Raw genomic sequence first — 15,426 nt, forward strand, 5'->3', positions numbered from 1 at the left:
ACCAGGCTTTATCACTTAAAACCACAAATGACAATACAATGGCTCTGAATTTCATTAGACGTTCTGCTACTGTGCTGCCATAATTTTGTCAGAAGTGCAATGGAAGCCCTGTTTATGAGTTTAAATGAGGGTTCCCGTTGCCCTTTCATTAAGGAGGTTACTTAATGAAAGAGGACTGCAATCCGCCTACAATTGTGCTTTCTTTTCTAAACAACTTCTTTAGTGCTTACACAGGCTTAACCATTCTCCCACATTCAGCCAGCTGGACATCAAAAAAAGACATGGGATCGCTATGGCAGCATGCTTAGAGTTTTGCCAGAGTTCCAGACGTTGTGTAAGTCCTATGTTAAAACCACAGGCCCTATATAATTAATCAGACAAGGGGAAGGTTCACTCTCCAGTGAAATGAAACAGAAGAAAACACTTGCAATTGCCAGTCAGGGGAGTTAAGAGAGCAAAGGAGAAAGAGGAAAAGGGAAACAGTAAAAGAGATGGAGGGAGAAGAAAGGATTTAAAAGGTATGGACAGAAAATCCATTTGTGGCAATTTGCTTCTCCAGAGACCAAGTGAAAGATACAGCCTGTTGTTCTTAGCCCTGTTTGTTTTTGGCATATGTGGGTGTGAGTGCAGGTAGATACAGCCATAAAGAAGGCCAATAGCAAGTAGGAGGATAAAATTACAAATTTGTGCAAGGCATTGTTCCACCACTGTTAGAATATTATGTGTAGTTTTGGGTGCTCAATTATAGAAAGGGCAATAAAGCCATAGAGAATATATAACATAGTTTCACCAGGTTTGCACCAGGAATTTGAAAATGTAGCTATGAGGAGAGATGAGATACTGGGACTGTTTGTATCAGATTAGAGGAAACTAGGAGATTTAGTGAAAGATTTTAAAATTATAAGGGGTTTTGATAAACTGAATCGGGAAAGATTATTTCCTCTGGTTGCAGGGGTGGGGAGGGGATGTCTGTAATGAGAGGGCACCAATTTAAAATTGTCATTAAAATAGAGTGGAGAGTAGTAGGGGACTTTTTTACGCAGAGCTGTTAGAATATGGAATACTTTGCCACGGAGCAGTTCTGGCAGCGACTACTGCATCTTTAAAGGGAAGAGTAGATAAATATTTAAAGCTGAAAAGGTAAAAGGTCATGGGGAAAGAGGAGGGCAGTGGAAGAGAGCAGTATGCTCTAGCAAAGAATCTGCTAATGTATAATTGCCTGAATGGTTTCTTCCTGTGCAGTATGTCAAAGTGAACAGGGTATTGCATTGTAGTAATAAAACCATTCAAGTATATAAAATACTACCAGGGTTGGATAGTATGCCTATTGTTTTTTTGTATTCAAACTTAGGATACTGTGTTTTTTAATAACTGAAGAGGATTTCAGTGGATATTGAGACATTTGCAAATAGCTGAACTTTATGGATGTTTTGAAAGGAAGTTCAACAAAAGCGAACTGGTAAACAGGGACTGGAATGCAGGTAATTTCAAGGAAACCAGCAGGGGGTTGACTTCAGAGCTACTCTCTGTTATGACAAGGCAGAATTTACGACAGGACATGTGACTTGTTCATGGAAGGTTTTGGTTTCAGTTTTGAACTTTAAAAGCCAGTGGGTCTGGACAAAAAGCAGGCATTTGAAATTTGATTTTGACGTGCCTGGAGATCAGAAGAAGATCCAGGTAAAGTATTACCTCTCTGTGAAGGAATCCTGCATCTCTGAAGAAGAAACCCTATATTTCTAATGTGGCAGATTCTTATTTCCTCCTGTCTCTGACGAATCCCTGCATCAAGCTGTACTGTTGCCTCTTGGGTTTAAGAGATCCAGAATATTCGAAGAAATCTTTTACTGCTAAACTGCTGTTGTAAGACCTAAGAAGATCCTTGTTGCTGCACACCTGATGGAAGACTGTATATGAAGCCTTCTACTGTTGAAGTTCTTTGAATGCCTACCCAACACAGACTGTTCATCAACCTCGCCTAGAAAGACTTTGAGTGGCTATTCGACTTTGGGACACTTTGTCAAACTGAAGAACTTCCTTCCAGACCTTGACAGCCTAAGGTTTTTATTACTCTTTTCATTCCTATAAAAAAGCTGCAAACAAAAATCTTTTTTTCCCTGGTTAACCTTTTTTTTTGCATGTATGTGCATGAGCATGAGGGCTAGGGAAAATAAGGAGCTTTATTATCTCAACTCGTATACAGATTTACTTAATTTTTGGTTAAGACTTGGCTTTATAATAAACAGTTAATTTTTGTTGTTGATTAAAGAAACCTAGTTGGTGTGCTTTATTCTGGGGACAAATAGAGGATCTAATTGGCTGTTTCAGTAAGTGGGAAATTTATTGATATGCTGTGACCTGTGGAGAAGTGGGACTGAATTAACAGTGCACTCCTCCCACCTTGGTCGTAACACTATTGACAGATTATTTGACTTCGACAGACTGGGTAGAATCAGGGACATGCATTTAAACTATACAAGAATCAGAATAGGCTAGATGTCAGATGGTCCTTCTTTTCCCAGAGACTGGTGAGCCTCTGGAATGTGTTGCTGGCTGGTGCAGTGTGTGCTAACTCTTTTTCCCTTATTGGCTGGGGGCAGTGGGGGGTGACAGTGGTCGAGACATTATGCACTTGACATCATGACTGTGAAGCAGGCTTGATGGACCAGTTGGCCTTTTTATACACATCATTTTCATACGTTTGTAAACATCTATGGCTGAAATAAACAGTTCAGTCAAATGGCAGCTTGGCACAGTTGGCAATGTTCTCACTTCTCAGTCAGACAGTTGTGGGTTCAAACCCCATTCCAGGTATTGATTACATAATTTATGCTGAGATTTCAGTGCAGTACTGCGGGACTGCTGCAATGGTGAAGGTGCTGTCTTTTAGATGAAACCTTTAATCAAGGCCTTGTTTGCCTGATATAGTGGTCTAGTTGGATGTAAAAGATCTCATGGCACTATTTGAAGAGGCACAGTGTGTTTTCCTGGGGTCCTGGCCAACATGGTTCCCTAAAACACCACCAGTAGATTAACAGTCATTCATTTAATTTGCAGCTTGTGAGATTGTGGGAGCAAATTGGTTGCCATATTTGCCTAGATGATTGTAAAGCAACTGTAACAATGAATTGGGTGTCGAGGGGAATGATAGAGTGATACAGAAATACATGCCTTTCTTTTACCAAATGCAACTTAAAATCGTACATTGAACCATAGAGATTTACAGCACAGGAATCCATTCAGCCCACCATGTTTGTGGCATCTCTGTGCTAGAGCAATCCAACACTAATCACACTGCTCCACTCTTTCCTCATAGCCCTGTATCTTGCTCTGCTTCAAAGAGTTAACCAATTTTCCCATTACAGACACAATGGTATTTGCCACAAATACTCCCTGTTGCAAAGTATATCACGCTGCAGCAACTCCATTTGTAAAGAAGTTCTCCCCTGCTGAATCACCTTATTCATCCTATCAAAACCCTTCAGAATTTTAAAAAAAACTTGAAAACTTTCCTCAGCTTTCCCTGCTCCAATAGAAATAATTCCAATATCTCAAGTCTCCCCTCATATCTAGGTTCCAATTCCTGGCATCATCTCATTGAAACTATACTCTGGATTATCTCCAAAACTGACATGTCTGCCTGTACATTATATTCCTGTGCTGTTTGGCATGAGCCATTTCCAGCTAACCATGGGTTTTTATGATGCCATTTTTCCCATCCCATTGGCATTAGAATTTGCCATCTTAAAAATTCTTAACAAGAACTTGAAGCAGGCAGCTGCTAAGTTCCTTCATTTGAAAGAGTAAGTACCCTCTCCAACATTGTTCACTTCTCTTCTTTGTCAGACTATCTTCAGCCTGAATATTCCAGCAGTATTTTGGTCCTTTTATTCTGGTGTTTACTCAGGTTCTTACCGTTTCTCCCGCAAAAGCTTCTGTTGAAGCCAGTTTTGTTCACTTTTTGGGAAATTTCCTTTGTTGTCCCATGATAAAGGATCTGCTCAGTATTTATCCTAGGATTCTTTCTTTGTACTGTTTCTTTCCTGACAGAATAGCTTTGCCAAAGCTTACGATTCTGAATCCTTTCGATCTAGATGAGACATTTATACAGTATTAATATTTAAAGTAAAAATAGATTAACAGTTGCAACTAACATTATCTTAGTTAAATACATTCTGCATGAATATCATGGAATCTCATTGGACATGGGGGTGCAGGTACTAGTGGAGGGCAGGGTAACAATCCCAGCCAGGGCTGGGCTGAAATGGCCAGTCCTCTGGGAGGGTGTGGTTGGAGATCAGAGGCCTGACGGATCAGAGTAGGGGACGGAGGTCGGTGATCTGGGGATTGGTGGAGTGAAGTGGAGGTTTAGGGGGGTTGTTGGAAGCCTGGCCGGGGTTGGGGGAGGGGGGAGGCTGGAGGCCTTGGTGGGGTGCGGTATCAGAAGCCTGGGGGGAAATCGGGGGGCACATGGAAAGGGTCAGGTGATGAGGGAGTCTCCAATCATGGACAGGTTTTCCAGGCAGGCACCCTGGATTCAGCAGGTAAGTGGATAGGCACTTATCTCCTGATCAGTCCCTCGCCTCGATTTAGCTGGCAGGTTTCCCGAGGCCAGAGCACAGGAGTTGAGAATGCAAAACTTGAGATGCTGTAGTGCTATCACTGGTGGAAGGGTTTGAATACTGGAAATGCATGCACAGGTAAGATTTTTAATATATTTCAGATAGATAAATGAATGTATTTCCACCAGAATTCAAGAAAAATTATATCGATTCCATAAATCCTAACTATCAATTTTTATTTTTAGTCTCTAGCATCTGATACATAGGCTTTAGTAGGGATCTTAATAGTTTGATTTACAGGATAAAGTTGAGTTAAAAGCAATAACATATGAAATCAAATTTTATTGAACATGCATACCTTGACTATGTCAACAATTGTTTTCTGACAAGACTTCCTGAATTTCTCTGCAACGTCTTTGTATTCTGTTGCACCTGTCTGAAGAGCAACAATTAAAACTTCCTGATTTTTCATGTTAGTCCAAGTTCTTGGGAGTTCAAACATACCTGGAACATAAAATAGACACAAACGTAGCAAGAATGCACATTCCAACTAAAGTTAACTTCAAAGTTTCACTTTTCATTTGTAAATGATCTGCCTTTGTCAATCAGTTTAGCTTAGATACCTGCTTCACTCTTGTCATCAAATATTTAAGTAAAACAATACAGTAAAGGCAATTCAGACCTCACTGTGCTCACTGAGATGCAAACATTTGGGGCATTACTTAAACTTTCAACAAGAAAAACTTGAAATTTCCTTTGGCTACTGAAGCTAATTGAGCAAAATCTCGCAGATATCAATCTGATGTTCCAGTCTATAATATTTAACCCTGACTGCCTGCATTCCAATGATGGTATTTTTATGATCATAACAGGGCAGCACCACTGTGCTGTCAACTGTTTCACCATCTGCATACAACCTCATGCCTTCAATCCTGATATTAACAACATGGCCATGCTGATGGCACAGTTAATTTGAATGAAGAAAATCAATGCTCATCCATCTGAAGGGTTTACCGTCATATTTTCAATCACAGCAAAGATTTTCCTCCATTACCCTACCCGGAATCCCAAACTAAATATGAATCAGGTTGCATCAGAAAGCCATAGATGCAAAATCAACTGAAGTGATTAAACGGGGACTAAAAACTTACTCGGAAATGAGGGTGTTAAGGGATATGGAAAAAGAAACAGATTATCAATTTTTAAGAAGTGACAGAACTGTCATGGACAACAAAATGCTAGAGCAGACTGAATGGGCTGAATGGCCTTTATCCTTTGTTCAAAGCAGTACTTCCTGATATTGGTTCCACCTCTGCCCTTCACCATTTGGAGTCTGTGCCTGTTTTTCCTACTTTCATAGTGTACATTGGAATATTTTGTTCTGGATTTCTATTTTTGTTCAGGTTAGTATCTTAGAGACCTCTCCAGGGATCTCTCTTGGTTACCTCCTTTCAACACTGATACCCGCTTTCCTAATAAGTAAATCCTCTGACACTGTGCATCAGCCTTATGACTCTTTTCTACACTTCCTTCAAAGGCTAAACATTTCCCTTGTGTTTCACTGTACAGAACTAGGCAAAACATTTACGTTGCCTGAACGGAGCACGGCAGAGTTTAGCCATGAAATGTTTCAACTTGAGTTCTACTGATTTTACAATCAATGCAGCATTCATTTTATTTTGTTGCTTGCTGTTACTCAGTGACTGGACATTTTAAATGCCAAGTCTAGAACAAAGAAGAACAAAGAAAATTACAGCACAGGAACAGGCCCTTCGGCCCTCCAAGCCTGTGCCGATCCAGATCCTCTAGCGAAACATGTCGCCTATTTTCTAAGGGTCTGTATCTCTTTGCTTCCTGCCCGTTCATGTATCTGTCTAGATACATCTTAAAAGACGCTATCGTGCCCGCGTCTACCACCTCCGCTGGGAACGCATTCCAGGCACCCACCAACCTCTGCGTAAAGAACTTTCCACGCATATCCCCCCTAAACTTTTCCTCTCTCACTTTGAACTCGTGACCCCTCGTAATTGAATTCCCCACTCTGGGAAAAAGCTTCTTGCAATCCACTCTGTCTATACCTCTCATGATTTTGTACACCTCAATCAGGTCCCCCCTCAACCTCCGTCTTTCTAATGAAAATAATCCTAATCTACACAACCTCTCTTCATTGCTAGCGCCCTCCATACCAGGCAACATCCTGGTGAACCTCCTCTGCACCCTCTCCAAAGCATCTACATCCTTCTGGTAATGTGGCGACCAGAACTGCACGCAGTATTCCAAATGTGGCCGAACCAAAGTCCTATACAACTGTAACATGACCTGCCAACTCTTGTACTTAATACCCCATCCGATGAAGGAAAGCATGCCGTATGCCTTCTTGACCACTCTATTGACCTGCGTTGCCACCTTCAGGGAACAATGGACCTGAACACCCAAATCTCTCTGTACATCAATTTTCCCCAGGACTTTTCCATTTACTGTATAGTTCACTCTTGAATTGGATCTCCCAAAATGCATCACCTCACATTTGCCCTGATTGAACTCCATCTGCCATTTCTCTGCCCAACTCTCCAATCTATCTATATCCTGCTGTATTCTCTGACAGTCCCCTTCACTATCTGCTACTCCACCAATCTTAGTGTCGTCTGCAAACTTGCTAATCAGACCACCTATACTTTCCTCCAAATCATTTATGTATATCACAAACAACAGTGGTCCCAGCACTGGTCCCTGTGGAACACCACTGGTCACACGTCTCCATTTTGAGAAACTCCCTTCCACTGCTACTCTCTGTCTCCTGTTGCCCAGCCAGTTCTTTATCCATCTAGCTAGTACACCCTGGACCCCATGCGACTTCACTTTCTCCATCAGCCTACCATGGGGAACCTTATCAAACGCCTTACTGAAGTCCATGTATATGACATCTACAGCCCTTCCCTCATCAATCAACTTTGTCACTTCCTCAAAGAATTCTATTAAGTTGGTAAGACATGACCTTCCCTGCACAAAACCATGTTGCCTATCACTGATAAGCTCATTTTCTTCCAAATGGGAATAGATGCTATCCCTCAGTATCTTCTCCAGCAGCTTCCCTACCACTGACGTCAGGCTCACCGGTCTATAATTACCAGGATTTTCCCTGCTATCCTTCTTAAACAAGGGGACAACATTAGCAATTCTCCAGTCCTCCGGGACCTCACCTGTGTTTAAGGATGCTGCAAAGATATCTGTTAAGGCCCCAGCTATTTCCTCTCTCACTTCCCTCAGTAACCTGGGATAGATCCCATCCGGACCTGGGGACCTGTCCACCTTAATGCCTTTTAGAATACCCAACACTTCCTCCCTCCTTATGCCGACTTGACCTAGAGTAATCAAACATCTGTCCCTAACCTCAACATCCGTCATGTCCCTCTCCTCAGTGAATACCGATGCAAAGTACTCGTTTAAAATCTCACCCATTTTCTTTGGCTCCAAGCATAACTTTCCTCCTTTGTCCTTGAGTGGGCCAATCCTTTCTCTAGTTACCCTCTTGCTCCTTATATATGAATAAAAGGCTTTGGGATTTTCCTTAACCCTGTTTGCTAAAGATATTTCATGACCCCTTTTAGCCCTCTTAATTCCTCGTTTCAGATTGGTCCTACATTCCCGATATTCTTTCAAAGCTTCGTCTTTCTTCAGCCTCCTAGACCTTATGTATGCTTCCTTTTTCCTCTTTGCTAGTCTCACAATTTCACCTGTCATCCATGGTTCCCTAATCTTGCCATTTCCACCCCTCATTTTCACAGGAACATGTCTCTCCTGCACGCTAATCAACCTCTCTTTAAAAGCCTCCCACATATCAAATGTGGATTTACCTTCAAAGAGCTGCTCCCAATCTACATTCCCCAGCTCCTGCCGAATTTTGGTATAGTTAGCCTTCCCCCAATTTAGCACTCTTCCTTTAGGACCACTCTCGTCTAGTGTACTTTCAACTTCACCATTAACTTTACACAATTCAGAGAGTACTCCTTGTTATAGTATATATGGAGTCAAAGACCAAGTTCACTCACAGAGAACGCATCAGCTTGTTTGGATGTACAAAGCTCAAGTTATGTCTGCTCAGGTATTTAAAGGACAAGCCATTAAATTCATACACACACATTTTGTGAGTTTTAATTGTATCTCTATTTGATTAGCAGTTTTTGAGTTTACAAGAAACATGTTTAACTTTATTTTCTCGTGGCTATTTTCAAAGGTATTTCTCATCTTGTCTGGTTAAAATTAGGCAACATTGATGTCATTTTTTTCTCCCAATGGACAGAATTCTTGTGCTGTTTTCTTCTGTCACTATTAATGCCCATTTCCAGATTTTATTCACCTCCTGTTGTAGGCTCTTGAGAGACTCATCAAACTTGATCATGTCTCCATTCCCACTTCTTAAACATGAGTTTAAGGTGAGGGGCAGGAGGTTTAGGGGGATTTGAGGAAGAACTTTTTTACCCAGAGGGTGGTGACGGTCTGGAATGCACTGCCTGGGAGGGTGGTGGAGGCTGGTTGCCTCACATCCTTTAAAAAGTACCTGGATGAGCACTTGGCACGTCATAACATTCAAGGCTATGGGCCAAGTGCTGGCAAATGGGATTAGGTAGACAGGTCAGGTGTCTTTAATGCATCGGTGCAGACTCGATGGGCCGAAGGGCCTCTTCTGCACTGTATTATTCTGTGATTCTGTGATTGATTCTTCCTATTTTAGTGTCAAGAAGGAACTTGAACAACCTCCACTGAGTAACTGAGTTCAGGTCAATAATTCAGAAACATCTCTGATCTCTGGATGTTTCTCTCCACCCGACATCACTTGTCTAACAAGTACCACCATTTCTCTACCTTCAGCTAATTTATTATCCATGACCAGGCTTTGTTGTTCCTCAGATTTTGGGAGCCATTTGAATTAAATGCTGCAGACTGGGTTTCCAGGGCTCCGAGATACATTTTGGCAGAAGGGAAAGGCCATATCGATTTAATGGCACAGTTATAAGGAGTGCGTAGGGATAGAGAACCTTGGGGTTCATGTGCACAGACCATTGAAGGTGGTAGGATATACTGAGAGAGTTGTTAGCAAAGCATTTGGGACCTTGGGCTTCATAAATAGAGGTATTGTGCACAAAAGCAGGGAGGCTATGCTGAACCTTTATACAGCTCTGACTAGGCCACAATTAGAGTTTTGCATTCAGTTCTGGTCACCACTCTTTAGGGAGGATGTGAGTGTCCTTGAGAGGATGCACAGGAGATTTACCAGAATGGTCCCAGGGATGAGGGATTTTAGCTACAAGATTAGATTGGAGAAGCTGGGATTGCTCTTCTTGGAGCAAAGGAGATTAAGGATAGATTTGATTGAGGTGTACAAGCTTATGGCAGGTTTGGATAGGGTAGATAAATAACAGCTTCCCATTAGCTGATGGTACAAGGACTAGGGGACACAAAGTTAAGGTGTTGGACAAGAGATGCAAGGGGGATGTGAGGAAAAACATTTTTACACAGCGAGTGGTAATGCCGTGGAATTCGCTGCCTATGAGGATGGTGGATGTGGAGACGATTAAAGATGTTAAAAGGAAATTGGATGGGCACTTGAGGGAAATAAACTTGGACTACAGGGATAGGGTGGTAGAATGGGACTGACTGAATTGCTCCACAGAGGGCTGGCATGAACTTGATGGGTTGAACGGCCTCCTTCTGTGCTTTAATGTCTCAATGACCCTAAAGGGAGTTGGGAGCTGCCAGATCCTGCAGTTAAGTACTTTTTTAAAGCACTGCTTGTGGGCCAGGAGAAGCAATGCTTCCCACAGTCCCTCAACAAAATCTTCTGCCACGGTCATCCACACCCCTCCCAAGCCTGTGATCAGCCTCCCTCTAGGTAATGTTCAGACATCTCCACAATCAGTCCCTCACTCCCTCCTTGCTCCCAATCCCCCACCATGGTTCTTTTGTTCCTTTTCTGCCTAACTTGTTGACTCATGCCAGAATTTAGTTCTACAGGGTCAGGCAGCTCTCCAACACTTTCCCCTAGTGATTATTCTTTATGTGTAAGGCAACGCACAGTGTGTCAGTAAGTTATTTAACCATGAGCAGCATTATAGTAATACTGATCCAATCCTTACCTATAGTTCAGCATGCCATTACTTTCTATCCAGGATCACTTGATAGAAATCACAGTGAACACACTGGGCTAAGCCCCTGCCCTTTTATGCAAATAACCCTGTCCCCAGAATTTGGATGTATCTTTGCTGGGGCAGACTACACTTCCAGCAGTGCAGCAACCAAATGAGGGTTCTTAGACTTCTATCTTCAGACATGCTCAAAAAGACGATTGCACTGTTATTCAAAATACAATCTAAATGAAGATTAATGAAGAATCTACAGTAATTTAAGAACCTTCAGCACAATGTGTACACCAAATTTCCCAAGTAATCCTTTCATTAAGATAACCATTTGTTTTGACATACCTCCTTCAAGAAGCCTTCTCTTAATATCCACCACATTTCCTTTTGAATCTTTCTCTTGCATCTTGTCAAGGTCAATAGTGTATGTTTCCCCATTTCTCACGTAGGCTAAGGTTTTCTTTTTATCCAGGTAAGCTTTCTCAAGGTTGCAGTTTAAAGACTGATCATAAGGTTGAGCTGTTTCATTATTCACAAACTCCCACTGGACAGATTTCTTCATCTGAGTCTCTTCCTGCTTTCTATCCTCCCTTGCTTTGGCAGCCTGAAGCATAGAAGTCACTTCCACAATGGATTTCAGAACATCAGCATGGTGTCCAAGTATTTTTATTTCTGCTTGCTGAATTTCAACTTTCAATTGGTGTTTTTCACAGAGATCTATGATTTGTTGTCTTTCGTCATCTGAGAAACAGGCTGCATATCTATTGTGTATTATTTGGTTTGTACAGTTTTCCTTAATTAGATTTTCAACATCCTTCTGAACCTCAGCAATGGCATTCTTTGTCATGCCATATATCTCAACGATGCCAATCAAACTCTTTGCTGCCCCCAGAATAACAGGATAAACAGGTTTGACTGCAGGAACAAGTCTGACAGCAGGAATAGGTTTGGCTGGAAGAGTTGTTTGTGCTGAAAAATAAAATTTATATTACATATACATACATATCTAAAATATATTATGTCTGCACACTTCCTGCCAACATTGCGGAGAAAGGAATTTATACAGGAAATACAGCAAAAGGGACAGAATGTACGATTTAAATTAGGATGCCCTGACCCAATTATCCGCTGCCCTCCAACGCTGCTTGTCCTGTATATTACACTTGATCTAACCTCCTGGGGAAGGTGATTCTCCTACTCGTCTACCATAATCTTGATGGAAGAGCTGCAGAAACCCTAGGAAAATGGTGTAAATGCCATTTGTATCACCGTTCTGGAATTTCTGTAGCTGTTTTGCCAAAGTTATGGCAAATGAGCGAGGCACCGCTGTTGAAATTCATCCTCAGGAGATCAACTAACATTTATTAAATAGAAACTACTTAAGACTTTTTTGTGTCATGATATCGCAACTATATAAATGCCGAGAGTTACTTTTTTATAATATTAAGGTTAAATCATAAAAATAAACGTGTAATCTGACATTGAAAATAAAGCACTGTATTCATTTTAATTCTGGTCAATCGCTCTGTCTCCGCATTCTCTCTTCTTTACTGGTGTTTTTATGCTTTAAATTTAACTGTACTTTTCTTTCTCTAATCCAGCTTTTGACCCGTTCGTAATGTTAACATGTGGTCTTTGGAGTCTGAGAATTCCAAAGTAAATAAACTGAACTAAATAAGCTAAAGGGAAGACCGTGGCGTAGTGGTAATGTCACTGGACTAGTAATCCAGAGGCCAGGGCTAATGACTTGGGGTCATGGGTTCAAATCCCATCATGGCAGCTGATTCAATTAATTAACAGAAATCTGGAATTGAAAACTAGTCTCAGTTACGGTGCCAAGAGACTTCCACTGATGGTGTTAAAAACCCACCTGGTTTACTAATGTCCTTCAAGGAAGAAAATTTGCTGTCCTTACCTGGTCTGGCCTACATGTATTCCAGACCCACAGCAATGTGATTGACTCTTGACTGCCCTCTGAAATGGCCCAGCAAGCCACTCAGTTCAAGGGCAATTAAAGATGGGCAACAAATGCTGGCATTGCCAATGACATCCATTTCCCATCTGTGGTTCTATAAAAGGTTTATTACGTATACTCCCAAACAACTATACCAACTTATCTACAATTCCAGTAGAATTACGAGTGTGAGAGGCTGCACAATACAGCAAATGTAGAAATGTTAAAATGCCTGCAGAAGGATTCATTACTGGCAATAAACAGCATCCCCTTCAGAATATACTGATATATATTGATATACTAGACATCAATTTGACTGACAGTATCAAAATATCAGTAGATTTTTCAGAACAACTACAAATCTCTAACATCATTGTAGGTACTTCAAGTGGGGAAAGTACAATAAAAATGAGCTAGAACACTTTTCTTTGACTTTGACTTGGGTTAGAACCAAGCCCAGAATGACGAGGGAACACTTTTTTTTTCTGGTGCCTGGAACAGCCTTGCTTGTTTGGGTGGACTCAACCTTACTCTTAATGGATGCAACCCACCACACAAAACTGACCACAATCTGGCACTAAATGGACTGTCTCGTTCCATCTCTCCACTGTAATCCAGCTGAAGGGGCTACACTCATTTGGTTCCATTCTTATCTATTCAACCGTGCCAGGCAATCACCTGCAATGGCTTCTGTTCCTGCTCCCGCACAGTTACATCTCATGTCCCCCAAGGATTTCTCCTTGGCCTCTTCCTATTTCTCATTTACATGATACCTCTCGGCGATATTATCTGAAAACACAGTGTCAATTTCCATATGTATGCTGACAGCACCCACCTATAACCACCACCTCCATCGATCACTCCATTGTTGCTAAATAATCAGACCACTTGTCCGACATCCAGTACTGGATGAGCAGAAATTTCCTCCAACAAAATATTGGGAAGACAGAAGCCAGTGACTTCGCTTTATGCCACAAACTCCAATCCCTAGGCACTGACTCCATTCCTTTCCCTGGCAACTGTCCGAGGCAGTTTGCAACCTTGGTGCCATATTCAACACCAAGATGAACTTCTGCGACATCACTAATACCGCCAATTTCTACCTTCCTAACGTCAGCTGACTAAGACCCTGCCCCAGCTCATCTGCTGGTGAAACCCTGATCTGCACCTTTGTTACCTCTGAACTCGACTATTCCAGCTCCCTCCTGGCCTGCCTCCTACATTCTACCCTCTGTAAACTTAAGGTCACCTAAAACTCTGCTGCCTATATCCTAACTCACATGAAGTTCTGTTCATACTATGTGCCAGCTGACCTACCTTGGCTCCCAGTTAAACAATGATTATAAAACTGTCAACCTTGTTTTCAAATTCCTCCATAGCCTCTCTACTCACTATCTCTGTAATCTCCTTCAGCACTACAACCCTCCAAGATATCTGCACTCCTCTAATTCTGGCCTCTTGAGCATCTCCGATTTTAATTACTCCACCATTGGCAGCTGTCTTTCAACTGCCAAGGTCTTAAGATCTGGAATTCCCTCCCTAAACCTCTCCGCCTCTCCACCTCTCCACCTCTCTTTGCGCTTCTAAAACATTCCTTAAAACCTAACACTTTGACCAAGCTTTTGGTCATCTGCCCCAATATCTCCTTATGTGGCTAGTGTCCAACTTTGCTTGATAACGTTCCTGTGAAGCAACTTTGTTTTTACTACATTAAAGGCACTATATTAAAAAAAGTTGTCATTGTTGTTGAGGTGACAAGACAGGTTAATATATCAAATGAGAATGTTCCACAGGCATCATCGTTGTTCTTCTGAGATTATGGCACATGGTGGGCCAAGAATGAATGATGCTGACTTGCAAAGGCTTGAGGCTAACAGTGCAAAATAGTGGTAGTTACTGAACTGGGTTTCAAGATTATGGAAATTATGCAGAATTATTGCACAGTAATAGTTCCTCACCCACAGACTCTGAAATTTTGAAACGCTGCTGCATACATTGGCGAAACGGATCCATCATCTTTGGATTGAACAAAATAATCCTTATCACAGACAGTGAAGGTTGAACGAAGTCTACCACGTAATCACTAATTGCATCCAGCAGTGCATTTGCGACATCACTAGGATTCAGTTTTCCCTCCCCTAAACAAAAAGGCAGCAGATTTGTGTGGTTAATTGGACTGCAATGAGTAAGTTCAACAAAATCAAAGGCTGTAAGGCAATCAAACTATTAGCATCTACATTGCTCTGCAGTCAATTATTTTTATTGTGTTCTTATTTTCAGTTTTTACTGTCATTTCCCCCCCCCCCCCCCCCCTTTTCCATCCTCATTTTTAAAGTATTGCTTCTTTGATGGCATACAATTCTACAGGCAGTAGTTAAACTGCAGTATTTTGTTCAAGTGCCCATCGTTCATATATAAGTGAGTGACTGAAAGCTATTTGATCATGTGGGGGTATGATGCAGAGGTCCACTGCAATAGGACCATGGCTCAGTTGGTAGCACTCTTACTGCTGAATTAGCACATTCTGGGTTCAATTCCCATGGCAGGATTTGAGCACAAAAGTCAAGACTCATACTCAAGTGCAGTACTGAGGGAGTGCTGCATTGCTGGAGGTGCTGCCTTTCAAGGGAGAGGTTAAACTGAGGCCCTATCTACCCTCTTGGATGGATGTAAAAGATCCCATGGCACTATTTTGAAGAAGAGCAGGGGAGTTATCGCTGATGTCTTAGCCAATATTTATCCCTCGGCCAACATCATAAAAACAGATTATGTGGTC

At 41.7% G+C, this 15,426-nt stretch overlaps 1 protein-coding gene across 3 annotated transcripts in view; it reads right to left on the reverse strand.

Annotated features, from left to right (window-relative positions):
* Positions 1 to 15,426, reverse strand: part of LOC137371904 (protein mono-ADP-ribosyltransferase PARP14-like) — a 78,436-nt gene that overhangs the window by 6,299 nt on the left and 56,711 nt on the right. For all 3 annotated transcript variants that reach the window (XR_010975300.1, XM_068034924.1, XM_068034923.1), the window contains 4 exons: positions 14,609 to 14,788; positions 11,042 to 11,665; positions 4,921 to 5,066; positions 3,916 to 4,090 (listed from right to left, as the gene is read on the reverse strand). Coding sequence is in view for 2 of the 3 variants with exons in the window: in XM_068034924.1 (XP_067891025.1) it covers positions 3,916 to 4,090; positions 4,921 to 5,066; positions 11,042 to 11,665; positions 14,609 to 14,788 (1,125 nt within the window). In the remaining variant the exon portion in view is untranslated. The remainder of the gene's footprint in view (positions 1 to 3,915; positions 4,091 to 4,920; positions 5,067 to 11,041; positions 11,666 to 14,608; positions 14,789 to 15,426) is intronic.

The sequence above is a fragment of the Heterodontus francisci genome, chromosome 7, assembly GCF_036365525.1.
Source record: "Heterodontus francisci isolate sHetFra1 chromosome 7, sHetFra1.hap1, whole genome shotgun sequence".
NCBI classification, from domain to species: domain Eukaryota; kingdom Metazoa; phylum Chordata; class Chondrichthyes; order Heterodontiformes; family Heterodontidae; genus Heterodontus; species Heterodontus francisci.